The sequence below is a fragment of the Macaca thibetana genome, chromosome 2 (genome assembly GCF_024542745.1).
Source record: "Macaca thibetana thibetana isolate TM-01 chromosome 2, ASM2454274v1, whole genome shotgun sequence".
NCBI classification, from domain to species: domain Eukaryota; kingdom Metazoa; phylum Chordata; class Mammalia; order Primates; family Cercopithecidae; genus Macaca; species Macaca thibetana.
In genome coordinates this window covers 142,546,364-142,573,225 of record NC_065579.1, presented here as the reverse complement: position 1 = coordinate 142,573,225, position 26,862 = coordinate 142,546,364, and the positions used below count along the sequence as shown (strand labels likewise).

General features: G+C 57.2%; 2 protein-coding genes across 12 annotated transcripts in view; both read left to right on the top strand.

Annotated features, from left to right (window-relative positions):
- The window catches only part of IQSEC1 (IQ motif and Sec7 domain ArfGEF 1), a 387,620-nt gene that overhangs the window by 340,746 nt on the left and 20,012 nt on the right, over positions 1-26,862 (top strand). For all 11 annotated transcript variants that reach the window (XM_050781445.1, XM_050781451.1, XM_050781450.1 and 8 more), the window contains 5 exons: positions 1,641-1,935; positions 6,728-7,977; positions 18,576-18,737; positions 21,314-21,436; positions 22,970-23,136. In XM_050781445.1, the coding sequence (XP_050637402.1) occupies positions 1,641-1,935; positions 6,728-7,977; positions 18,576-18,737; positions 21,314-21,436; positions 22,970-23,136 (1,997 nt within the window). The remainder of the gene's footprint in view (positions 1-1,640; positions 1,936-6,727; positions 7,978-18,575; positions 18,738-21,313; positions 21,437-22,969; positions 23,137-26,862) is intronic.
- The window catches only part of RPL32 (ribosomal protein L32), a 93,474-nt gene continuing 82,590 nt past the window's right edge, over positions 15,979-26,862 (top strand). The window contains exon 1 of the mRNA XM_050781520.1: positions 15,979-15,982. The gene's annotated coding sequence lies outside the window, so the exon portion shown is untranslated. The remainder of the gene's footprint in view (positions 15,983-26,862) is intronic.

Sequence of the window (26,862 nt, the reverse complement as noted above, 5' to 3'; positions counted from 1 at the left end):
GGACAGGGCACCTGGCAGGCTGACTGGACATTGTGTTGGAAACTGTGACGTAACTCTCTCCCTTCCCTGTTCGTCCTACACTGAGAAGCCACCTGCAGCGGAAACCAGCGTCTGCACACAGTGAAAAGGCTTGCGAGTTCCGAGTCGGGATGAGCTCGTCAGCCCGTCTCACAAGGCCCCATTAGGGGCCCTGCTCCCCCATGGTGCTTGGAGATGTCAGAGGAATGTGTACATGTTGCAGGGACAGAAGGTGGTGAGGCGGAGGGGAACACCGGGTCTCAGAGTCCATCACTTGGGCTTGAACGCTGACTCACCTACTTCCTACCTGGGTCACTCTGGCACACCCTGTAGGCCTCAGTCTCCTCACCTGGAAAGGGGGAGTTGATGGTTCCTCTTTGTAGACTGCTTTCAAGATTTAGAGAAAATGTATATACAGCATTGTATGAGTTTCCGGACTCGCCGTGACAAACACCACACACGGGCGCCTTCGACCACAGATGTTTATTGTCACACAGCTCTGGAGGCTGGAAGTCGGGGATCAGGGTGTAGGCAGGGTGGGTTCCCCGACGGCCCCTCTCCTTGGCCTGCAGGTGGTCTTCTCCTCCTTGGGTCCTCGCATGCTGCTCCCTCTGTGTGCGTCCATGGCCTCATCTCCTCTGCCTACAAAGACACCAGTCAGGCTGGATCAGGACACCCCAGTGACTTTATTTTAATGTCATCACCTCCACAAAGACCCTGTTTCCAAAACACAGTCCCGTGCTGAGGTGCTGGGGGCCAGGGCTTCAACACACACATGTGGAGGGCACAGTTCACTCACGGCAACCACCAGCACAAGGGCTGGCCCCATGTAGGCATACAGTACAGAATCACTTTTGTTAATTATTGGAACTTTTTTTTTTTTTTGATGGAGTCACGTTCTGTCGCCCAGGCTGGAGTGCAGTGGCGCAATCTCAGCTCACTGCAGGCTCCGCTTCCCAGGTTCACACCATTCTCCTGCCTCAGCCTCCTGAGTAGCTGGGACTACGGGCGACCGCCACCACGCCCAGCTAATTTTTTGTATTTTTTTAGTAGAGACAGGGTTTCACCATGTTAGCCAGGATGGTCTCGATCTCCTGACCTCGTGATCTGCCCGCCTCGGCCTCCCAGAGTGCTGGCATTACAGGTGTGAGCCACCGCGCCCGGCCTTTTTTTAAAGTTTTTAAATCAGTGGTGTATTTAATGCAGGTGGTAGGAGAGAAGGTGACAGAACTGGCTGAGTCAGTAATTGCTGAGCACCTGCTCTGTGCCAGGCACTGCTCTAGGCTCTGGGGATGATCAGCAACCCAGTGACCAAAACTGCCGTCCTCAGGGAGCTGGTATTTGCATGTGGGTGATGGACAGTGAGCAAAATCAATGAGGAAGGTGTATGGGATGTCAGAGCGTGGTGCGCTTCACAGAGAAACTGAATCCGAATGGGTGGGGTGCTGAGTGGAGGGGCTTTGCAGGGTCCTGCCAGCTGCATGTGTGGACTCAACTGTGGGGTGTGAGAAGAGTGGGCATGGGGGCTCCTCCAGGAACATGGTGGGGTTGCGCCCCACGGCCCAGCATCGTGTTCAGGTTTCCTGCTCACCAGAAGCTTCTTGCCTCTCTCTCCTCTGCAGCGTCGAGGGCGAGGCCCCCAGCAGCGAGACTGGCACATCCTTGGACAGCCCCTCGGCCTACCCCCAGGGCCCCTTAGTGCCTGGTTCCAGCCTGAGCCCAGATCACTACGAGCACACGTCAGTGGGAGCCTATGGGCTGTATTCGGGGCCGCCGGGGCAACAGCAGCGCACACGGAGGCCCAAGCTACAGCACTCGACCTCCATCCTGCGCAAGCAGGCCGAGGAGGAGGCCATCAAGCGCTCACGCTCACTCTCTGAGAGCTATGAGCTCTCCTCGGACCTGCAGGACAAGCAGGTAGGCGAGCACAGCCCCTTGGGCCATACATGCGAGCACAGGGCAGCTCTGCCCACCATGTATGCCCCCACCAGGCATGGTGGCAGCTCTCTCCCATAGACTCGAGTTGGGGTGCGTGTGGGCTGAGGCTGAGGACTCTGCCCCAGTTCCAACTCCACCTGTGGCTGCTCTCAGGAGCCTCTTGCCCCAGCTGGCTCTTGCTGGCGTGTGTGAAGGACCTGGATTGTCTGGCATTCCTTCTGGGGACATCCAGAGAGTCGTCTTCACATGAGGCCTTTGCCATGGCCCAGGTTCCACATCCTGCGTGGCCCAGATCTGGGGGATCATGATAGGTATCTGAGCCCAATGTCATCGGGACACACTGGGTACGTGGCCGGCCACTGAGGTTGTAAAGACCCAGGAGAGGGCTGAGGGAGGGAGGTCCTTTGACAGCATGAACAGCACAAGCTCTGGAAAGAACCTCATCTACGGCCAGCCAGGGGAGGCTGCTTGCTGTACCCCTCCTGGCTCACACCTCCCTACTCCTATGGGAAATCCCCCCACTGAAGACTGCACCCCTCCCCCAGGGGCCTTGGCCCTTAGAGGTGGCCCAGACCCACAATGTGCCTAGGGCTGGGCTCGAGGGAGGACAAGAGGCAGCCTCTCGGGGTTGAACCAGGAGAGGAGAATCCTGGGGTGCAGAGGGAAGAGCGAGGACCTAAGCAGTCCCTGGGGAGGCCAAGAGCTCTCGCTTCCAAGTCCCTCCAAGTGCAGTGCACAGTAGGTGTTTTAATAAGAATCTGAGTGAATGAACAGATGGGTGAGTGAGGGAGTGAGCGAGCCAGTGCATGGACAAGCCCCATAGCAGTTTCAGGCTTCAAGAACCTGGGCTCCCAGGCAGCAGCTCTGCAAGCTTGCAGGGGCAGGCTGGGGAGGGCTGTCAGACTCTCCCCAGCTCCTGGGCACTGAGCTCTAGACAGCTCCTCCAGATGCCCAGGTGGCCACCTCTGCCCCTCCTGGCCCCAGGACCCTTTCCCATCTTCCCCAGACTCCATGCTGCAGAAGCCACCTGGCCTTCACTCCCACCCACACCCATTCTGTGGCCCCACCCGCCCTCTGCTTGCTCCGAGATCTTCCTAGTTATCCTTTTTCTTTAAAAACAATTTTGGGGGGTTTTATTTGTTTGTGTTTGCTGGGAGTATAGATTCAAGTTGCCCTGAATATGTGCTCCCCTTTTTGTCCTTTAAAGAGTATAGTTCTGGGCCTGGTGTGCCCCAACTTCCTAAGGGAGTGGTGCAGATACTGCCTGGGGTTGCAGGATCATCCCCTCTCTTGACAGGGAATCCCCCATCAGCCCCCTCCTCACCTGGCTGTCGGTACTGCCCTGCAACTTAAGCCAGGCCGACACAGTGCAGAGCAGCTTCTGTTCCCTTTATCCGTGATGCCCACATCCAAAGTGGACCACGGTTTATAGTAAGAGATGTTGGCAGCAGAGCCATTTAAACAGAAAGGAGAAAGGTTGGGACTTAATAGAGGCCTTTGAAGAGAATTATATGCTTACTGTGGGCCTAATAGGACTCCAGCTATTCATTTTCATTCCATGCATATTATCTGAACGCCCACCACACACCAGATACTGTGTTGGGTGCCCGTGACCGAGGCAAGGCCCCTGCTCTTGAGCTCCACTGTGGCACAGGAGCTGGACAGGAGCAAGTTAGCAATGCAGAGGCAGTTGACTTCCAGAAAGTGATGCAAACTCTAGGGATTCGAAAAATTGGGGAAAGAAATCGGGTGGCTATGGGAGGCGACAGCATTGGGTAAAGCTGGTTGGGAAGACCTCTCTAAGGTGGCATTAGAGCTGGCTGTTCCAGGAAGAGGCAACAGCTGGTGCAAAGGCTGCTGAGTGTGTGAGATGGAAAGGAAGGCCCAGAAGAGGTACCAAAGAGGTGAGAGGGAGGAGGCAACATCAAGGACCACTGAGCATTCGATGCTCCACCGAGCTTCCCGGAAAACTCAGCAAAAGTGGGAATGGGACAGATTGCATGGGAATCACTAGATGAAAAAGTAAGGTGCCCGATTCCATGAGGAGTTTTAAGTCTGGATAACAGAGTCCGTTTAGTGAAAGGAGCCCAAGGGCCAGTCTCCTGTGCTCTTCTGGCCCCTGGCCCACTGTGCCCTTCAGTGGCTTTCTGTCCCTGAAGCAGGAGACTTGAGTGGGTGTCAGATACTGTCCCTGTGTCATCAAGAAGTGACATTCTTCCCAGTTCCTCTTCTGCACTGCTCAGAAGTTTGCCTTGAAGGGACAAGTGAGGGCCGAATGGGGGAGCCCTGGCCACGGGTTCGACTCCTCTATCCAGGAACCACATGCCCTGGGCCAGCGGCTTCCCTCCCCTGAGCGTCTTGTCCTTGCCGAGAAGTGGGGTAGCGAAACCCCTCAGGAGAACAGAAGCTGCTGTGAGATGGGATGAGGGTGTGGGGGTCCCCAGCACACATAGTAGATGGGCACATGTTAGTAGAATCCCCTCCACTGGGTCCCAGGAAACTTTTCGACCAGGCCTGGCAATAGTTCCATCCCAGAAAGAAGAATGACCCACAGTAAGTTTGGGGACAAGGAAGAGCAGCCCCAGGTCCATGTGTGGGGACCCTTGGGGGAAGAACTGCCAGGGGCTCTGGTGAACAAACGCAGAGCCCATTGCTGCCTTCCTGAAGTCCCTTCGCCCCCAATACACACAGATTTGGGCAGGAGGTCTCAGGAAAACAGGGTGGCTGCCTGGTCTGCAAGGTCCGGAGCCAGCAGGCGAGAAGGCCCTGCGGGGAGCTCTAGGCCTGAGCTGGAGGTCCTGGTGCTTGTGCTGCCCACAAAGTAGAGTGAGGGAAGAAAGGCTTCCCAGATCCCAGCCTCGGGTCTCTTATCGGCCCCACGGGCTTTCTAAGCTCCACTCACAACCCAAAAAATGGAAACTTTCTGCTTACAGTTGTGGAAGTGAGGTCATTTCTTGGATGGCGTTCAGTAACAGGGCGAGAGAGAAAACAGACTCTGGCCTGGGATTGGAAAAGTCATTTTGATCTGCTCCCCTCAAGCCCCCGCAGCTCTTCTCCTCCACCCAGCCTGCTGGGACCACCCAAAGCCAGGCAGCACGCATGGGCATGCAAGGCCTCATGTGGCTCTGAGCCAGTCTCCGTGGTGCAGGCCGCAGCCTTCGATTTGTTGGATGTCTGTTTGGCATTGTTTCAGTTCTGCGCCTGCAGCTGCCTGCTCTCCTTGACAGACCCCTCGCTCCTCGAGTGCAAGGACCTCCATGCCTCCCATTCCACCTCCAGGTGTGACGTGATGCCCAGCATGTAGTGGGCATCTGGGACCATACAGGCAGGTGCAGCGCTTTGCCTGGTTCCTAGCCCCACATCACATGCCCACGCCACCCCAGCACCCCAAGAGGCCTGGCTTGGCGGAGAAGCCAATTCCTTATCTTGGCCGCAGGAATGTGTTCATTGTCCACTCAGGAGCAAGGTGCAGGGAGCGGCCCTCAGGGCCCTCCTTGGTCACGGGTGCCTCAGAAATTCAGGAGGTCTGCGTGTCCCACTGGAGCACCCGGGGTTCACCCCATCCCCTCCCTGCATGTAGCCCAGCCCTCACAGGAATGAGCTGTGCAGCCCAGACGAGCCGTTAGGAATGGCGGTGCTCATGAGGGAAAGCCAGCTCCGGAGCCTGGAGGCCTCTTGAGTATGTGTTGAGTCTCTTCTCTGGGCCACAATTTGCCCATCTGTAGAGCAAGGGAGCTTGGGGGCTTTACAAACTGTAAATCCCTTCCCAGAATGCAGCTGAGTGTCTTTCCAGCCCAGCTACCCCTGTGCTTGGCATGTGCCAGCCCTTGGCCTCTGTCTGCCGGGTTCACCACAGTCATAGGTCCCAGCACTATGCCATTTAATAGACGAGGAAACCGAGGAAGTGCATGGGCTCAGGGCTTATTCTGGGTCACCCAGCTACCAAGCGGCATAGCCCAGATTAGAACTCGGGCACCTGGCCTCGAAGCCTGCTTCTCAGTGCAGCAGACCCCACAGGTCTCCCTGAAACTCAGTGACTCCGCTGGCCACAAGAGCTGCCTGATTGGTGCTATGGAAAGAAAATGAGTCCAGAAGCCTGTGGGCCTTGCTGGAATCTTTAGCCTGTCTCTTGACCTGTGCATACTTCTTCCAGGGTCTCCAAATGGGTTTCATAAGATGGCATACCTCAAAAATGCGTCAGGGCCAGGGGCTTCTGTGACCCAAGACACTGGGGACACTCAGCATAGTGTATCTCACTGCCTTTTAAAGTTTCTTGAGGCCCTGCCTCGTGGATCACCTGAGGTCAGGAGTTCAAAACCAGCCTGGCCAACATGGTGAAACTCCATCTCTACTAAAAATACAAAAATTAGCTGGGCGTGGTGGTGGGTGTCTGTAATCCCAGCTACTCAGGAGGTTGAGGCAGGAGGATCGTCTGAACCCAAGAGGCAGAGGTTGCAGTGAACTGAGATCATGCCATTGCACTCCAGCCTGGGTGACAGAGCGAGACTCTGTCTCAAAAACAAAAAAAACCAAACGGGTCTGAGAGGAAAAACATGGTTGCACTCATTTTAACTTGACGCTTCTCTATCCAATTTGACCTCGGGACTCATATTTTACATAAGCCCACCAGCATCCCTCAGCAGTTGCTTTGACCAACTTTGGGACCTTCCCAGGTTGCACAGCTGCTTGGCTAGGAAGTGGGAAGGAGTTTGGTAGATGTCTCACTGTGCCCACATGCAGGGCTGTTCTCATTCTCCTCTCCCACCCCCAGGTGGAGATGCTAGAACGAAAGTATGGGGGGCGCCTGGTAACCCGCCATGCGGCCCGCACCATCCAGACGGCGTTTCGCCAGTACCAGATGAACAAGAACTTCGAGCGCTTGCGCAGCTCCATGTCAGAGAACCGCATGTCGCGCCGGATCGTGCTGTCCAACATGAGGATGCAGTTCTCCTTTGAGGGGCCTGAGAAAGTGCACAGCTCCTACTTCGAGGGGAAGCAGGTCTCAGTGACTAACGACGGCTCCCAGCTGGGAGCTCTGGTGCCCCCTGAGTGTGGTGACCTCAGCGAGCCAACTACCCTCAAGTCTCCGGCCCCCTCTAGCGACTTTGCGGACGCCATCACTGAGCTGGAGGACGCCTTCTCTAGGCAAGTGAAATCACTGGCCGAGTCCATCGACGATGCCCTCAACTGCCGCAGCCTACACACTGAGGAGGCACCGGCCCTGGATGCGGCGCGGGCCCGGGACACTGAGCCCCAGACAGCCCTGCACAGCATGGACCACCGCAAACTGGACGAGATGACGGCCTCGTACAGCGATGTCACCCTGTACATTGATGAGGAGGAGCTGTCTCCCCCTCTGCCCCTCTCGCAGGCAGGGGACCGGCCGTCCAGCACTGAGTCGGACCTGCGGCTGCGGGCTGGGGGCGCAGCCCCAGACTACTGGGCCCTGGCCCACAAAGAGGACAAGGCCGACACGGACACGAGCTGCCGGAGCACGCCGTCGCTGGAGCGGCAGGAGCAGCGGCTGCGGGTGGAGCATCTCCCGCTGCTCACCATCGAGCCACCCAGCGACAGCTCCGTGGACCTCAGTGACCGCTCGGAGCGGGGCTCGCTCAAGAGGCAGAGCGCCTATGAGCGCAGCCTCGGTGGGCAGCAGGGCAGCCCCAAGCATGGTCCCCACAGCGGCCCCCCGAAGAGCCTCCCCCGGGAGGAGCCTGAGTTGCGGCCCCGGCCCCCCAGGCCCCTAGACAGCCACTTGGCCATCAATGGCTCGGCCAACCGGCAGAGCAAGTCTGAGTCGGACTACTCAGACGGCGACAATGACAGCATCAACAGCACATCCAACTCCAACGACACCATCAACTGCAGCTCCGAGTCATCGTCCCGTGACAGCCTGCGGGAGCAGACGCTCAGCAAGCAGACCTACCACAAGGAGGCCCGCAACAGCTGGGACTCGCCCGCCTTTAGCAACGATGTCATCCGCAAGAGGCACTACCGCATCGGCCTGAACCTCTTCAACAAGTGAGTACCATTGGTGACCCTGCAGGGTGGGCAGCCGTGGCTTGCTGGGCCTCGGCAGGTGGGCGTGGCTGGATCCTTCCAAGCACAGAGCTTGAGGTCCAGCGTGGCCTGTGAGCATAGGAGGCTGCCGTGCAAGGTCGGTGGCTAGGATACTGCCAACCTGTGCACAGAGGATCCAGCCCTTCCTGGAGCTGCTGTTTGGGACAGCAACACACACAGGCTGAGCAGGGGCAGAATGGAAGCTTTCTGTGCTGAAGCAACTTGAGTCCCAGGCACTTCCATCCCATCACCCCTGAGTCCACCATAGCAAGTGGGGTATGTTGGGCCATGCCCTGCCCAGCTTTGGATGTCAGGCTTAGGGGTGATGTGGGACACAAAGGACTTTGAGCTGGGGTATGACCGGTTGTGTCATTGGGGGACAGGGGCAGATAGGTGAGACCCAGGGCTATGTCTTGTAGGGGACGCAGGCCAGACCTGGGACCATGTCTGGGGGTAGGAGTGCTCAGGGGCAGTTGGCCAGACCCAGAACCGTGTCCTGGAGGGAAGGAACTCAGACGCAGACCAGACCCAGGGCTGTGTCTGGGGGTCTTGGGGAGCTGCATAAGTTGGGTTCATGGAGTGACTGCTCCCCGAGGGGGTCCTGGAAAGGTGCCATCGACCATCCTGACAGCAGATCCAAGGAGCGATGGGTATTTAAAGCAGACTATTCTTAGCACAGCCAAAAATAGCAAGAGGAAGCGGGGAGGGCTGAGCACTTGGCCTGGGTAATGTGCAGGCTCCTGTCCAACCTGAGATTTCTCGTTATTTCCACTCCCTGGGCCACTGGGATTTGGCCTCATCAGATGCTGGCCTGGGACCAACTCCCCTGGGCTGGTGGTTCCTGACACACATCCGGGGAGCCAGGGGCAGACGACAGTTTTCCCAGAAGGTCAAACTAGGGTGGTGAATGGCGCAGTGGGACCTGGCCATCTCAAAGCCAGTGCCAAGCTGGCTCCCTGTTCTGTCTGCCCCCTGTTCTCTCTACTCCTAAACTGGGGGATAGCCATTCCTGGGACACATGGAAGCACTATCTTGGGGTGTCAGAGAGGCCTGTCTCAGGAAGAGCCTCTGGGGAATGGTGCATTCACTTGGGGCCAGCCAGGGGCAATGGCTTACTGGTTTGCTCAGCTAAGAACTAAGAGCCTTGGACATCTCACACCTACCAGGATGCTGTCTTCTGTGCCTCCCATCTGCCTGTGGCTTGCTGCAGAGTACGGCTGCTCTCACTGCTGCACAGGCCACGGCCGGAGCAATGCACTGGACAGGGGAGGGTTGTGTCCTACTGGCCCACCTAACACGGTCCCTGAAGTCTGTCCCCACTGCTCCTGGGCACAGCCCAGCTCCAGGATCATCTCTCAACCCAGGACCATGTCCCCTAGAGGGGAGGCTGGGATAACCAGGGGCCCCTGCAGAGTGGACAAGTGGAGACCAGCAGTGGGGAGACAGGAAACCAAGAAAAACCACCTTCCTCAACCAGCCAGCTTTGGTCTGTGTAGATTTTTTCTTATTCAGTTAACTTTTAATTCTCTGTGTAGCACAGAGAATTAAAGCATTTCTTCACAGAAAATGCTTGTCTTGCAGCTCAGGATAACATCCTCTTGGACTCAGCATGTTGCAGTCTCTCCTTCCAGATTTTTTTCCTGTGCATTTGTGTGCACTCCTGGAAACTCTAGACAGCCATGGTTAAGAACTCAGCTTGGGGCCCGGCTGTCTGGCTTTAAATCCTGGCTGTCCCCCATCCTATCTCTATATCCTTGGGCAGCAAAGCCCCCCATCCCACAGTGGCCGCATCTGTGAAATGGGCTGATGCCAGGGGCACCCTCCTCCCAGGGCGGTGAGGGTGAAGCGTTGGTCCGTGTGAAGTGCTGAGAGCAGGACGTGGCACAGGATAGGGCCTTACTATGTATTAGCTGCTACTGTTGGATCCTTGCTGACATCAGTCGGGGCCTGGGACTGTGACATTGTCTTATGAGGGTATCGCTGGGCTCTGCACACAGGCTGCCTTGCGCCTATGTGCTGCTGAGTGTAGTCTCCACCGTGGCTATAGGTTATTTGGCCAGTTGCTTCTAGCTTTTCACAACTAGCACTAGTGTGACGGTGGTTGTGATCCTTACACACCCGCCTGGGAGGCCCCTTGATCAGATGGCTGGAAGTGGAATTGCTGGGTCTTGGCACGTTTTTAATTGAAGTAGGAACTGCCCTTTACCTTCCCTTTCTCTGGCCTTGCACCTGTGTACCACCTCCACTTCTCTCCCTGCGGGGTGGTATGTCCTGGCCTTTGCCCGGCCTCCAGCACAGCTCTCAGTTTCCACCCCTTCCCAGCAATGAAGCAGTGAGCATTCCTGGCACAGGCCTCTGTCTGGAGGGATGCCCCCTTAAAGGGAATCATGTACCAAAGTCGGAAAGCCAGCAGCAGGCGGGGAGGAAGAACAGAAACGAAGCCTGAGAAAGTGGTGTGGGTTGGCGGTGAGGGCATCCCCGGGGCTGCCGAGGTCTACCAGGCATCCAGATGTTCCTCTGGGCATCTGCCGCTTACTCTCACCCGGCCCAGCTGACAGCCACACAGCTGATCTGGCTGGCGGTGCTGTGGGAGGGTGGGGGTGCAGGAGCCAGAAGCAGGAGGATTTCAGCCCTGGCTCTGCCACCTAGCAGCTGCAGGACCTGGGGCGACTCCCTGAACTCTCTGAGTCTCACTGCCTGCACCTGGAAAATATTTGTGCAGTGGATGGCAGCTGTTGTGGTCAGCGAGAGCTTCTGTGTCCAGAGTGAGTGCCAAGGGAAGGGAGCTTCCAGGGCTGGGCTTTAGGAAGACCCAAACAGGCATTTTGATGGACCAAGCAGTCAAATAACGAGATTGGCTAATCCTTCCACGTGCTGACGGTGCGCCAGGCGCATTTCCCAGGGCCTGTCGTGCGCTAATGCACGTTCCCCTGTGCAGTGGGTGAGCTGAGTCTCGCACAGTTGGTAGGCGACTAGGGATGTCACACCCTGGCCACTTGGCTCCTGAACACATCCTCTTAAAATCCATGGTGTAGGAACTGCTACCACAGGTATAGCCCTGGGCTCCCTACCTCCACACTGGGTGACAGATCTGTAAACTGGGTCCAGGAGGCAGAGCCACACCATTTATGGGAGGCCACACAGCCCTGCAGCACATGGAGCTGGGGCAGGTGCCCAGCAGGGACCTCACTGAGTCTGTCACCTCTGCATTGGAACCCCACCCCAGCGTCTCCTGCTCCTGTACCTGGTACACGCCCTCAGGGGTACATGCCTGGCTGTGTCCACTTCCTCTCTGTCACATTCCTCTCTGGAATGAGCCCAGGTGACTATGTCACAGGTGAGCCACCCCAGACCTCTCCCGCCTCTGCAAGAGCATCCTTGGCCCCAGAGCTGCTTCTTGATGACACGGGCACCCTCAAAAAGGAGTGAGAAGCTTGTCTCTGAGGAACATGTATGCAGGGCCTGGGTGGCCACCTGGTGTTACAGTGTGGTTGGACTACTTGGCTAGGAGCTTTTCCCAGGGGCCCCTGAGGCCCTTCCAGCACAGGGCCCTGTACCTGGAGGCAGCCCCCTTTTGTGGACCTGGCCTCCCCTACACTCGGTGCCCAGCCCCTGGGGCCCAGCAGCCTCGGGTCCCATCCACCTGCTGGAGCTACTGCAGGAGGGAGGCAGGGGATGCTGTCGCTGGGATCCTGCAGGTAGCGTGACTGTTTCACCCTTCCAGCGCACCCACAGGGGGCCATTCCCCTCCACCTATGGGAACAGGGCTCAGAGAGTGCCCCTGATCTGCATGCTCTAGCTCTGTCCTCCTTGTGTTTAACGTGTCTGCTGTCATTGATAAAAATAGCAGTGAGCAGAGCCGGCCTGTGCAGAGCCTGGACCAAGTGCCAGGCCCCATGCCAAACACCTTCCGCCTATTGTCTCACTGAATCCCCACAGCCATCCTGGGAAGCGTAGGTGCAGGCAGCCAGGCTGAGAGCCCAGGCCCAAGCTCAAGGCCACACACCAGAAGTGCTGGGCCCAGAGCATGTGTGGTGCTGCTCTTGTAGCCTGTGGTGCTGATGTTGTGAAGGATGGGCTCTCTTAGGAGCACTTTGAGCTGGGTCTTTGGAGGTTGGGACCCCCCTACCCTAGACACGGGCCACTATGGCCTGTGGCCCTTGATGCTAACCACAGCCCAGGATCCTGAGCTCTGGCCTGGGTGTGAGATGGCTGGTGCTGAGCCTCAGAGAAGACAGTGCCAAGGGAAACTCTGCAGGGGGTGCCTGCCACACTTCAGAGGGTGATTCTCATGCCTTCTCTCTGGGATCGATACCAGGGAAGCCACTTGAGTTCATGCTACCAGAAAGTGCGGTGTAAAAGTAAGAGCTGGATGGAGCAGGCAGCCTCCGGAGGTGGCGAGCTTGCTGGCCCGGGCAGTGTGGGAAAGGCTGGAAGTGGCACCTCTCTGCAGGACCCTGGGGGGACTCGAGTCTGGGTTGCTGCATTGGAAGGGCATTTCCAGGTATGCAGGGACTCTCCGAATGCTGAGTTTGGTGAGTCTGTCCTCACCCCCACAAGCAGTTACCAGGCGGACTGAGACCTCTGACCACGGAGATCCTCGGGCACTCCAAACCCTGCGTTGGGCTCTGCGTTAATCATGGCCTTCTCTGTTTCATGTGACAGAAACTCTATCAAACTGGGTTAAGCAAAGAGGCTTTACTGGTTTATGGACCTGAAAAGTCCCGGGTATTTCTTGGCTCTATCTCCCTCAGGGTTGGCCCTGCCCCTTGCCAGATCCTCCCTGACCCAGGACAGGAGGGCCATCCGAGGACCCCAGGCCTGTAGTCTAATCTCAAGGCAACCCCAGTAGGAGGAAGAGAGATTATCCTCCCCTCGTTAGCTCCTTCTGGCTCTTGTGCTTCTCCCTGAACCACTTACTTGGGCAAGCAGGATGCAGGGCTCTGACTGGCCTGGAGCAGAGAGTAGAATCTGCCCACTGGGTCTTAGGGCCTGAGCTGGAGGGTACGCTGGGAAACCTGGAGGCTGAAGCTAGGTGCTTGGGCATCCATCCACTTCCACATCTCTTAGGCATCCTGAACAGTTAAAAAGGACTGGAGCCAGGCACAGTGGCACATCCCTGTGGTCCCAGCTGCTTGAGAGGCTGAGGCAAGAGGATCACTTGAAACTAGGAGTTTGAGGCCAGTCTAGGCAACATAGTGAAACCCATGTCTTAGAGAGAGAGAACCCTTTTCTGGATCCTGCACACCCCTGCTGGGAAAATATCAGGGTAAGCACTCAGTGCTTGGCTTCAGCAGGTACGTGTTCCCCACATGCAATCCACAGCCTTGCAGCAGCTCTTCCTCAGAGCCTCACACAGCTCTCTCGCCCCACCAGCAGCTCAGCTTGCAGCTGAAAGACGATGAGAGATGTGTGTGCAGGAAGTGACTGGTGCGGTCTGTGCTCACCTGTCATACTTGAATCTGAATCAGCATCTGATGTGAGGAAAAGCTGGCTCAGCCAGCTTTAGAGGAGGCAGCTAAGGCCAGACCTGGGAGCACACAGCAGGGATGGAGTCAGAACCCTCCGACAACACTGCCTGCTGGGGCATTTTAGGGGGCAGCAGGGCCAGGGGTACACAGGTGGGTCAGGTATAGATGGTGAGAATGTTACAGGCAGCACCTGTTAATGCTGGATCCTTACAGGGTGGAACCAAGAAGAGCTAAAGAAAGAGTAACGGGTGTACACAGAGGGACTGTGGGGATGGGTGACTGCAGAGTTGGACAGAGTGGATTTTCAGCAGCAGGAAGGGCATCCGGAGGGTAGAGGGAATTTTTAGGGACTTCTGGGGCAGAAGCATGGATTATAAGTCGCGGCACCCTTCATCTTGCTGGAGCCAGTTTTTTGACCCTTCTGTGCCCCCATTTTGTTACCTGTCAAGGTTTTTGCATTGGCGATTCCCTCCACCAGGGACCTGCCCAGGCTCAATGCCATCTCGTCAGGGCGGGCTTTCCTGCCCGTCCTTCTGCCCCTTCCAGCTGAAGTCAATGCCATCCCAGCTTTCTGTGGCATCACCCTGGGTGGGTTCTTCCAGCCCAGGCCTCTTCTTCCAGCTGTGAAGCCTGAAATGGTTTCTGAGGCCTGAGGCATGGTGCTTTACGAGTACGAACTCATGGATTCTTCACAGTAACTCTGTCGTGTGAACTGTTGTCATCCCCATTTACAGAGAGAGAGAGAGGCTAAGTTACTCGCCCTGGGTCGCCCAGCCAGAAGTGGAGCTGAGACCGAAGTACGGGCTTCTTGGCTCTCCCAGCCATGCCCCTGATGCTTGTGCTGTAGCATATTCCTGGACTTTATCTACTTCTGTATCCCTCTCTAACTAGAAAGCGTGTTTTTTGAGGATGGGGACCATAACTGTGCTAGCATAGCACCTGGTACTTGATAAATGTTTGTGGAATGAATGAAGGAGGTGGGTGTCCATAGGGGACCGCACAGCTTCCCCCTTGAAGTGACACAGACCCCTCAGCTCACAGTTCAGTGGCTGAAGCATGTCCTGCAGCCCTCTCCCCAGGGCAGGCGGGAAAGTAAAGTCCTGCTGCAAGAGGAGGCGGTGGGGGTCCGAGGCCACACCAACGGCCCACCTTTGGCCTGTGTGATGCTTGGCAGACCTCGTGGAGCTCTGTGAGGTGGGGTGCAAGTAGATGGAGAACTCACCACCCAGCAGGGCCACCAAGGACAGATTGGGGAAGGAAGGGCTTCATTACACAGGCTAGGAGTAGGGGAGGGTAGCAAGGTCTAGATAGCAGGGGATTCCCACCAGTAAATGCCCAGTGCCCCGGCCATCTGCTGTCAGGGAGGCTGTTGAGGACCTGTCCCTCCTGTAGGGAGCCTTGGGGGGACTCCCAGCCCCACCCTGGAGCTGGCCCTGGCTGTCCAGCTGCAGCTCCTCCCCAGTTCCCCTCAGGTGAGTGGCGAGCTCCTCATCACTGGCCCAGGCCCCTTCACTGAGCATCCTCACTTCTGCCATATCGCCCTTGAGGCCTGCTGGGTGGAATCCATGCCCTGCACTAGGTTCAGGCTAAAAGCTGATGCCATCCTGGACTCACTGCTCCTTGTCCTTCTTGTTCCTACCCCCACTGTCCCCACCTCGGCCACCTCCCACCCAGATCCATCAGCAAATATCGACACCTCTGCCCTCAGACTGTGTCCTCGACCCAGTCCCCTCCCACCTCTGCTGTAGCATGGCCGGGTGCCCACAGGAGCCCCCCTCACTCAGCTGCCAGCTGGGCCCTGGCCCGCGATCTCCTCAGCATGGCATCGCCCATGTGGACTTAGGACCCCCATCACCACCCTCTTCACAGCACGCCAGGGCTTCTCAGCCCACTCGAGAGAAAGCCAGACCCCTCTCCATGGCCTGCAGCACAGTGTGGTCTGCCCGCTGGCCCACTGCCCCCTTTGCCTTCCCCCGGGGTCCCTGTGCTTAACCCTGGAATAGCCTCTCCAATTTCCCCACCCACCTCAGGGCCTTTGTCCTCACTGTCACCTCTTCCCAGAAAATTGCCTGATCCCTCAGTCTCTGTCCCCTGCCCCCTGCCCAGACTAGGCCTCTCAGCTGTACCCACAGGGGCCCATGACTTACTCCCAGCCAGTGTTCACCAAGAGGTGCCTGGCCCAGCAGACACATGGTGCTCACCTAATCCTGAAGAGCTCGCATGCCCACTTCCCACAGCGCCTTCCCCTCTTCCCTTTGTGCTCTGAGCACCTCCAGAGCCAAGGAGCCTTGTCCTAAAAGTCCCTGGATGTGGCATATCGACACCAGAGGGTGGATGGAGGCAAAAAAAAAAGAGCAGCTGCTGCCTGGGGAAGTGACAAGGCAGGACCCAGCTGGGCCTGGACCTGGTCACTACAGCAGTGGCCTGGAGGGACCAGACAGCCTGGGTGGAGTCAGAGTGTGCACCTGTGTGGGGAAGGGACCAGCAGCAGGGGGTGGGGATAGCCCAGCCCAGCTCCCGCAGTCACTGCCATGGGGGCCAGGGAGCAAAGGCCCAGGGATGCCAGAAGGTCTGATTTTTCAGAAGCCAGAAATCCAGATTTTTTGTGCACTCTTCCAGTTTTTAAATACTGGCAACTAGCTGGAATTCTTTTTGTTAACAGTGTGTGGGCCAAAGAAAACCCAACTGTAGGTGAGCCATGGCAACCCCTCACCTGGAAGCTGAGGGAGGGAGAGAAGGGTGTGGGCTGGGGCTGGCATGGAGCAGGATGGTGAGGACCCAGAATCTGCTCTGGCCGTGGCTGTAGAGGCCTGGGGCATTGGAGCAGTTCTTGGTTGGAGACCCCCGAAGCATAGCGAGTCATGTGATCTTGTGAACAGTGAAACGCTGGTCCTTCCGTCCTGGGTCCCTGGGACAGGTAGGAACGGGGCCACTCCATTACCACTTCTGTGCCAGAACCAAGCTAGCTAGTGGTTGCTCCCTGCCACACTCCTGGGGACAAGCTTATGGGTGTGGCCGTCCTAGGGTAAAAATAGCAGGGTCACCTTGCAGCCAGGAGGCTTCCTTTCACTTGCACGTGGAAATACAGTGTCCACAGGGCGCTGTTGTCAGCCAGGAGCTGTGCGGTTATGGGGCGGGTGGACACCGGCTTTCATCTCCATTCCCCCAACCCTGGGGACAGAAGAATGCGGACCTCTACCTGCTGGGGCAAGGGGTCAGGCCTGGCCCCCCAGTTAGGGGATGACCTGGCCGATTATGCCCCAGCACGGGTTCTGGGTGTGCCATGAGGCAAGGAGGCCCAAGCCACACTGGACCCCTCATGGACTCTTGAGGAAACACATGTCCCTGTGTCCCCAACCACTTGACAGCTGTCGGTGACTCTGAGGACTTGGGCCAAGGGGACATGGAGCCAGTCTGGCCTGATGGCTCCATACAGCTCTCAGAGTGACCTGGCAAACTCCATGGAGAACACCCATCCTGTGGGGTCACATGTGTGGCCATCTTCAAAGCCCTCTCACACCAGCCTGTTTTTTTGTTGTTGTTGTTGTGGTTTTTGTTTTTTTTGAGACAGAGTCTTGCTCTGTCACCTGGGCTGGAGTGCAGTGGTACAATCTCAGCTCACTGTAACTTATGCCTCCCGAGTTCAAATGATTCTCCTGCCTCAGCCTCCCGAGTAGCTGGGATTACAGGCGTGAGCCACTACGCCTGGCTAATTTTGGATTTTTAGTAGAGATGGGATTTCACCATGTTGGCCAGGCTGGTCTGGAACTCCCGACCTCAGGTGATCCACCTGCTTCAGCTTCCCAAAGTGCTGGAATTACAGGTGTGAGCCACCACGCCTGGCCCAATCTCTCTCCTTTGACCACCAGGACCACCCTGCCAGGTCAGCCAAGCAAGAGACCTACCACAAGATGGGCAGGACATCTGAGGCCCTAAGGGAGAAGGGGCCTGCCAGGGCTCACACGGCCGGAGTGCCGCAGGGAGGCAGGGCCTGCTCCCAGGGTTGGTGTGAGCAGCAGGGTCAGTGCCGTGTCCCCACAGCCTGCCTGGCCCTACAGACACCTAGCCAGGTGCAGACCAGGAGTGCTCTGTCTGGCCTGGCGCTAGGCCCCATCAGCCCATGACACACGTGCACCATCCACATCCCTGCCCTGGCCTGGTTCTGCACACACCTTGGGCACCGAGAGGCTTGAACCAGTGGAATGATCCATGCTCTGGAGGTCCGGTCTCCAGTGGACACACTCAGCCCTGCAGGGCCAGCCCTGCCACTGGCACTGTGACCTCCAGCTAGAAACGCTGCCTCTCTGCACCTTCATCATTACTGAGTGTGTCATTGCAGGCATCTGACTACTTCCTCAGTGTTTACAACAGGGGAAGCCAGGACCCCTGAAAGGTTGTATGGCTGTCAGGCTCCCGAGTCTGGGCTCCTGAGCACCGCAGGTAACCAGAGTGCTGACCTCCCGGAGTGGGAATTGAATGAATTAGTGTGCACAGGGCGCCTCAACAGCGGCGGCACAGAGCAATTGCTCCCCGCAGGTGCTGTGGTTGCTGTTCTTTATTACCCATTGGCAGACAGAGGGTTCTAGTCCGCTCAGAAGAGCAGCCTGGCACGGCGGCTTTCACGCTGAGGGGAGCAGAGATTTGGGCCGGACAGGGAACCTGGTTCTGAAGGCGTGTGCGGGCGTTTGGGGCCAGTACTGGGCAGCCGAGAAGGGGCTGCAGGCAGAGCAGGGGAGTGATGGTCCATCTCCAGCACTCACAGAAGCACCCCTGCAGCCAGCCCAGCCCATTCTTTGTACAAGGTCTGGGCGAGTCTAGGTGAAGGCGTTTGTACCAGGTCCCCCACATTTGGGTTTGGGACAGGGCAGGATGCCTGGAGCCCAGGGTCTTCTGGTGCCAGCCTGGGCTCTTGAGTTCCCACCCAGGCAGGAGATGGAACTAGAGACCCCTGAATGCCTACAGGGATGAGGGCCGGTGCAGGTGGGCAGGGAGGGAGAATGTCAACTGTCCACTGAGCGGAGATCCCCTCCAGGTGCCTGGCTGGCAGCCGGGCAGCTGGGGCTGAGTGTGCCTCTCATCCTACCCCAGGAAGCCTGAGAAGGGAGTCCAGTACCTCATCGAGCGTGGCTTTGTGCCCGACACGCCCGTCGGGGTGGCCCACTTCCTGCTGCAGCGCAAGGGCCTCAGCCGGCAGATGATCGGCGAGTTCCTGGGCAACCGGCAGAAGCAGTTCAACCGCGATGTGCTCGAGTGAGTTCTGTGGCGGGGGTGGGACTTGATTCCACACGCGCCGTCACGCACCCTGTGTTACACATGGGCACACACAGGGTCAGCCCCACCCTACTTGCCGGGACATGTGCTGGGCACCCCCTTCTCTCTTTCTAACTCCTAGACACACACATGCAGATACCCCACATCTGTACAGCATGCAGGTGGGCACCTGCCCTCCAACGCACCATCCCACATGTGGACCCCGTTGCCTGTCCACCCACCTTCTTTCAGGTACCCTCGGCCCCTCCTCCCCTCTGTCCCTAAGCACGGTTTATCCAACCTGGCACCAAGCATCACAGCCCTCAGTGACCCACGTTCCTGCAGCCTCTCATGGCAGGGCTGGCAGGAGCAGGCAGCTGGAGGTCAGGGCACCTCCTGCATGGACTGCATGCCCTGTCTGCTCCTGACTTGCCCCTGTGGAGAGTGGTCGGGAGCTGGATCAAGTGACCTGCCTCCCTGTATGCGGCCCGTGCCACACTCTGCCCCTGCCTTATTCTTCTGCCTGGGATATTTGGGCTGTGTGTCCTACCCCCACCTCCTGATTCCACAGCTCCCCCCAGCTTAGAGAGCTGGTGAGCACAACATTCTCAGCTGCTTGAAAGCCTTCTGAAAAATGGGTTCCCAACTCCCTGAGCCAGAAGGGTGGGCCAGGAAGAGCATTCAGAGCAGGGTGAAGTGTTGGCCATCCAGAGGCAGTCCCTTCTAGCCGCCCAGCCCTGCCCATGTGCAGCCAAGGGGACCAGCGAGGGCTGGGGAGCAGGTGCCCGAGAACAGCAGCCCCTGGAGCACGAGGCCTCACGTTCCCTGGGGCTGGCCAGTGCGCCTGCGGTCTCTGCTGCTTCCCTAGGAGGCAGCGGGTGCCGTCGCCCCTTTTGTCTCATGGGTGGGGAAACCAAGGCTCAGAGTGGGAGGGGCTGGCCTGGGCACACACTCCCACATACACGGACTCACACACACAGGTACTCATGTAGTCCCGCCCCACACCCAGGAGGCTAAATGTGGCCAGCACATGGCAGGCACCAGCAGAATGTCTGTGTCCTTGGTCGGCCAAGCATGCACAGGCCGGACATCTTTCTCCCTGCTCAGCACCTGGAGAAGCCTGCTGTATTGTTAGGGTGGCTACTGCCCTCTCCCCTCTTTGAAGCAAGCATGAGGAAAGGTCCGAGGATGAGCTCCTTGGTGAATGCCCAGCTCCAGCCCCCATCCCCTGCAGCCATTCCCCGCTCCAAACCGGTTCCTGGTCCTTAGGAAATCCGCATATTGTTCTCCTCATTCAGAAAATAGCAGTGGCCTCAGGAAGTGGCTGGCTCCCCCGGGCCACCACACCAGGCATCTGCAGGGCCGCTGCTCCTGCTGCTCAGCAAATCCTCCTGCCTGCTCCCTGCTTGCCCTCTCCCCACTGCTCTGAAGCCACCTCCAAGGCTGTTGCCCCAGGAGGCCTTGAGCGCTCAGAGGAGGGTGGGAGCAGCTGCATCACCCCATGTGGGGATGGCCCTGGGAGAGGGGTCAGGCCCTGTGTGGCCAGGCCTCTGCCCCATGGGAGTGACTGCAGCGTCATTAGGGAGCTAGGCCAGAAGCTGGAGCCTGCCCCAGGGCTCCTGGTGCAGACCCCATCTTCTCTGTTCCAGGGTCACCATAGGAGGGACTGGAAGGGTGTGCCAGGGGCAGAGCCATGGGAAGAATGTAGAGACCATTCATCAGCCGCCCCTCCAGGCACTCCCCCGCAGATGAGGGTGCATGGCCCTTTCAAGTCCCTGGAAAAGCACCTCAAAACCCAGCCCACCACCCCGATACTCTCCCCACAAGGGCTTATTCTGAAAGTCAACACCCTGGGCACCCTTTCTTCACTGTGAAAATGGCAGTGAACTCCCCGACCCCATGCAGAAGGAGAAGAGACTCACCGTAGCATCCACTGTGTGCCTGGTGAGGGCTATGCTTAAAAATGCTTGTCTCGGCCGGGCGTGGTGGCTCACACCTGTAATCCCAGCACTTTGGGAGGCCAAGGCAGGCAGATCATGAGGTCAGGAGATCGAGACCATCCTGGCTAACACGGTGAAACCCCATCTCCATAAAAATACAAAAAATTAGCCGGGCGTGGTGGTGGGTGCCTGTAGTCCCAGCTACTGGGGAGGCTGAGGCAGGAGAATGGCGTGAACCTGGGAGGCGGAGCTTGCAGTGAGCCGAGATCGCGCCACTGCACTCCAGCCTGGGCGACGAACGAGATTCCATCTCATAAAAAAAAAAAAAATTGCTTGTCTCTTGGGAAGGGCTTTGATCCAGATAACCATATGCTCTGCCCCGCTGGGAAAACTGCCCACATAAATATAGGCACACACGCTTCCCTACAGTTCCAGGGGCTTCACAGCTCCCCAGAAGCCTGGATGTCTTTTTGCTGCATTCTGAGGGCTCTTAGCTGATTGGTTGGAGTCCAGCAGGGGCCCTCCCTACCAGGAGGCAGCCCGTTCCCTGGGCTCCAGGCACCACCACCTGGGTGTGGGCTGGGCGTGTCACACCTGCAAGGGGTGCTCATGCGGGGCTGTCTGTCTCTATTCCAGCTGCGTGGTGGATGAGATGGACTTCTCTACCATGGAGCTGGACGAGGCCCTCAGGAAATTCCAGGCGCACATCCGTGTCCAAGGGGAGGCTCAGAAAGTGGAGCGGCTCATCGAGGCGTTCAGGTGGGTCCCAGGCTGGCTGGGGGTGCTGCATCGGGGGAGGATGGTGTCCCCAGCTTCAGGGCCCGAAGATGGACCAAAGACTGCATCCCCACCATCCCTAGACAGGGCCAGGTGTCCCTGAATGTTGCTTTGGGGGTGACCGTAGTGGCCCAGTCTACATTCCAGGCACTGTGTCGGGCTCCTTTCAGCCATTGTGAGGTGGTGGGGGTGGAGGAGACTGTACCAATTATTCTGATTGTGAAGATGAGGAAACTGAAGTTAAAAGAGGTTATGATTGCGACTGCTAGGATTCTGTCTGTTCAAATCGGGATTCTGAATGCTCTTCCTCCAATTCCCCTCGAACTCTGCATTCATCCACAAGTCCATCTATCTAGTCATTCATTTGCTCATTCACGGGGAGCGGCGCAGTGACTCAGAGCACTAGCCAGACAGCCAGACGCCTGGTTCAGTCACCGACTCCACCACTTACTGGCTGTGTGGCCCTGTGCTGGTTTCTTAACTTCTCTGTGCCTCATTTCTTCACCTGTGAAGTTGAATAACAATAGCACATATCCTACAAAGGGGTGCAAGGATGAACCAACACAGGACATGTGGGCACACTTAGCCCAGTTCCTAACACAACAGTGAGCTCGAGGTCACTACACAGTCATCCATTCTGGGATCACGTGCAGACTGGCTGTGTAGGAGCCTGCATGTTCGATGCTGGGTGTGGGCAGCACAGGTCAGCTGCTGACCCAGCCCTCTGGGCTCTGCACTGGTGGTGGGGCCAGGAGGATTGAGGACACAGAGGGAGGACAACCCCAGGGCCCTGGCAGGAGGCAGCATGCACCCGCTTCTTTCCAGGACGGCTTCCTGGAGGGGAGGGCACTAAGCTGGGCTCCTGAGCCTCAGTCCCGGTACTTTGCCTGGCTCCTCTACTCCTCTACTCTGTCCCTGCCTCTTGTCACCTGCCTCTCCACGAGGTCAGCAGTGGAGGGGCCCCTGGAGTGGCAGTGGGAGCGGCAAGCGGGCGGATTCCAAGGCAGGGGGGTGTTCTTGTCCACAGCTGTTGAACCTGAGGCCCTTCAGTAGCCCTGGCTGAGACAAGGTGGGGTGTTTCTCCCTCTGAGCTGGTGTGGAGGTGGCCCGGGCTGCTTTCTCCTCAGGGTCCCGGAGGGCAGGCCTGACACCCACTGTGACGTCCCCATTGCAGGCAGCGGGAAGAGGGGCCCAGCCTTACAGGCACTCACATCACATCTGTTCACATCCCATGGGCCGAACGTGGTGGTGTGGCTACTCTGAGCTCCTGGGAGCTGGGAAATGCAGTCCTCCCCAGGACGGCCGTGTGCCCGGCTATAATCCAGGGTAGGAGGGACTGCAGTAGAGAAAGGAGGGCGAGTGAGTAGTCAGGACCACCTCCGACAGGCAGGCATGATCCTCGCTCACCAGAAGCAGGAACTGAGACTCAGCAGTACGTGACAGCCTCAGCTGGTGAGAGAGGGGCCATGTCACTTGCTGCGCCATGGCCCTGACCCCCTCCCTCCTGGCCTGCAGCCAGCGCTACTGCATCTGCAACCCCGGCGTGGTGCGGCAGTTCCGGAACCCAGACACCATTTTCATCCTGGCCTTTGCCATCATCCTGCTGAACACCGACATGTACAGCCCCAATGTCAAGCCCGAGCGGAAAATGAAGCTGGAGGACTTCATCAAGAACCTCCGAGGTAAGCTGTCCTGGGCGGTCAGCCAACCACAGACTTGCTTCAGCACCTGCCCCAGCCAGGCCCTCCCCAGGTGTAAGGGCAGACAGAGCATTGAGGCAGCCTCCAGCTGGGGAGCTGGGCTCCAGCCTCCAGGGTCTGGCATGGAGGGACCTTTGAGGAGCACAGCACAGATGACTGGGAAGAGCACTGCCTTAGAGGAGCCCCTGTGGGACACAGGTTGCACGACACAGGCCAGGGTCTCGAGGTGTTGGGAAACCTTCCTCACGGAGAAGGTGACACTGTTAGCTTGCCCTTGAAGGATGAAACTAGCCTTTTTCTGTGTGTCTTTACCTAGAAGTATGTATTTTAAAAGGGGACTTGATATCGCTACTGTAAATGGAGAATGAGTAGCATTTGCCAAATGTAGAAAGTAATTATAAAAATAAATGCAATGAAAAGAAAACAATGCTGCTGAGTTCTAGCCAGTGCGGCTTCCCGCTGCTGGCGCTGGAGTACAGACCCGACTCCCTGTCCCCTGGGAGGTGGGCATGTGCTGGGAGGTGTGGGTGCAGGGTCTGCGGGAAGCGAGGCCTCCTTGCGTGATCAGAGACGGGAAAGGAGCTAAAAGGCCGTGACCTTCCCCCAGGCAGCTCCGTGCCAGCCCAGTGTGTCCCTTGTGTGCCCCAAGGCCCTCGGAAGGAAGGAGGAAGGCACTGCATCCTTCAGTCTGTGTGGGAACCCTGGCTGCAAGAGCTGAGGGTGGGTTGAAAGGACAGGGACTGAGGGTTCCTTGGAAAGGGTGTCACTGTTTATAAAAGCAAAGAAGAGCCAGTGTGAATCCAGCCTGGCTCTAAGAGCATGTGGAACTGATAAAGCTGTTCATTCTTAGTTTATTCAACAGTGGTTCTGCCGTCCCTTCTCCTTGGACAGGGTCACTGTCCAGGGAGCAGCTCCAGCTCCACTCCAGGGTCTTTAGGTGCCCTCCCGTTCTCCTGGTGGTGGGTGCCACTGTGGCAGGATCCTCAGGCAGCAGAGACCACAGGGAGATGGCACCTGAGCTAGGCTCTAAGACCTGAGTGGTTCTGCCACCTCCCTTGGGAGGCAGGAAGGGATGCTGAGCAGGCTGGGGCATGGCTTAGAGCTCATGGACAGCCATTCCCTGCACCCCGCAGTCACTGCATGTGGCCTCTTGCAAGGTCTGAGGGACATTGCAGGCCCCAAGTCCATCAAGTCTGTAGTTCCTAGGAACCAAGGCATCTTGAAAGCTCCTGAGAGCCACCAGTGGACACTTTGATGGTACAACAGATGCACTCCCAGGCCCAGGTGTCCAAGCAGCAGCCAGGAGGCCGGGGCCTCCTCTGCATCCACCCAGGGCCTCTCTCACCCTGAGCCTCCCTTCTCATGGGGCCGAGCCTGTTTCTGGGATTCACAGACTCCCACGTTACACCTAATGCAGGCTGGCCACTCATCACCTCCAGGAAAGCCAGCTGTGTGCTGCATGCTGTTGGCAGCCCAGGGGGAGTTTGAGGGTCTCTGATTTGGTTTAATTAATTAATTTATTTATTTATATTTAGAGGTCCCTCTGGCAGCCCAGGGACAGTTTGAGGGTCTCTGATTGTTTAGACACGGTCTTCCTTTGTCACGCAGGCTGGAGTGCAGTGGTGCAATCATATCTCACTTCAGCCTTGACGTCCCAGGCTCAAGAGATCGTCCTGCCTCAGCCTGCCAGGTAGCTGGGACCACAGGCGTGGACTGCCATGCCTGGCTAATTTTTAATTTTTATTTTTTCTAGAGGTAGGGTCTCACTATGTTGTCCAGGCTGGTCTTGAACCCCTTGACCTCAAGTGATCCTCCCACCTTGCCCTCCCAAAGTGCTGAGATTAAAGGCTAGAGCCACCATGCCCGAACAGGTGTTTTTTTTTTTCCTTACTTTAGAACCTCCTGCATGTCATCTGGAATGTGCTGGATGAGAAATAACAGGAGGAACCAGAAACGACTGGCCTAGAGCAGAGAAGGATTGGCGGGGCAGGGCTACTGAGTCAGGTGGTGGCCAGTCCATACCCCCATGGCAGTGGCTCTGTGGTTCCTGTCCATGGTTGCACCCAGTCCTGCCAGCTATCTGGATGACAGGGTGGCAGGAGCCTCCCCACTTCCCATGGAAGGGGCTGAGCACCCCATTCCCAAGGAGGGAGCTGCAGGTTCTGTCTCCCAAGCCTGGGCTGTCCCCACCACGTCACCCCTTTTTTTTTTGAGACGGAGTCTCGCTCTGTGGCCCAGGCTGGAGTGCAGTGGCCGAATCTCAGCTCACTGCTAGCTCCGCCTCCCAGGTTTACGCCATTCTCCTGCCTCAGCCTCCCGAGTAGCTGGGACTACAGGCGCCCGCCATCTCGCCCAGCTAGTTTTTTGTATTTTTTTAGTAGAGACGGGGTTTCACCGGGTTAGCCAGGATGGTCTCGATCTCCTGACCTTGTGATCCGCCCGTCTCGGCCTCCCAAAGTGCTGGGATTACAGGCTTGAGCCACTGCGCCCAGCCGACAAGTCACCCCTTTTTAGCCTGGAGCCCAAGGACGTTCTTTCTCATCTTATACTTCAGAAGGGGTGATCAGGGCTCAGAGAAGGCAGGGACCTGCCCAGGGTCACATCAGCCAGGAAATGGCAGAGGCAAGGCAGATCCCTGGACTCCTGGAACCAGCCTGGTGCTCTGTGCCTAGCGCATGTTCTTTTTGTAGGGATATCCTCATCCCCACCCCAACACACATCCTCTCTCGAGTGGGTCACCCCAGTTTGTCCGGTGGGTCCTGCAGCAGGAGAGCCCTGGGGGCTGGAGGACTGTGAAGGAGAGTAGCTCACCACGGAAGCCAGTCCAAGAGTCTTTCCTTGTTATTAAAGTTTTTGAATTTTTTAATTTATTTTTTAAATGGATATTCACATAGTTTGAAAGCCGGAAAGTAATATGATCCAGCAGTTGTGCTCCTTGATATTTACCTAAATGAACTGAAAACTTAGGCCCATGGAAAAACCTGTACACAGATGCTTATAGCAGCTCTATTCAAAACTGTCAAAACGTGGCAACCACCAGACGTCCTTGAGCAGGTGAAGGGATAAATAAACTGCATGCCTCCAGACAGTGGAATAGTGCTCAGCACGAAAGAGAAGTGAGCTATCGACCATGAAGAGATGTGGAGGAACCTGAAGTGTGTAGCACTGAGTGAAAGAGGCCAGTCTGAACAGGCTGCGTGCTATGTGAGTCCAACTCTATGACATTCTGGAAAAGGCAAAACTATGAAGACAGGAAAAGGATGAGTGGCTGCCAGGAGCTGGGGGGGGGGATGGGTATGCGGAAATCAGGATTTTTAGAGTGGTGACACTGTTTTGGGTGGTGCTATAGTGGTAGATAAGGGTCGTTCTACGTTTGCCCAAACCCGCAGAATCACAACACCCGGAGTGGACCCTAATCTAAAACGTGGACCCCGGGTAACGCTGATGCATCAGTGTGGGCTCATCATTGTGCCAATGGAGCACTCTGGTGAGGATGGCGACAGCAGGGGTGGCTATGAGTGTTGGGGGGTAAATCTGCCTTCTGCTCAGTTTTGCTGAGAACCTAAAACTGCTCTAAAACTAATGTCTATTTAGGGGAAAAAAAATACTGGAAGGTGCCTGGCAGAGTTTCCCTCCCACCCTACCCCGTGTGCTCAGGGCATAGCCTCTGCCCTTGAAGGTCCTCCATTTTGGCTTCTCCTGGCCGTG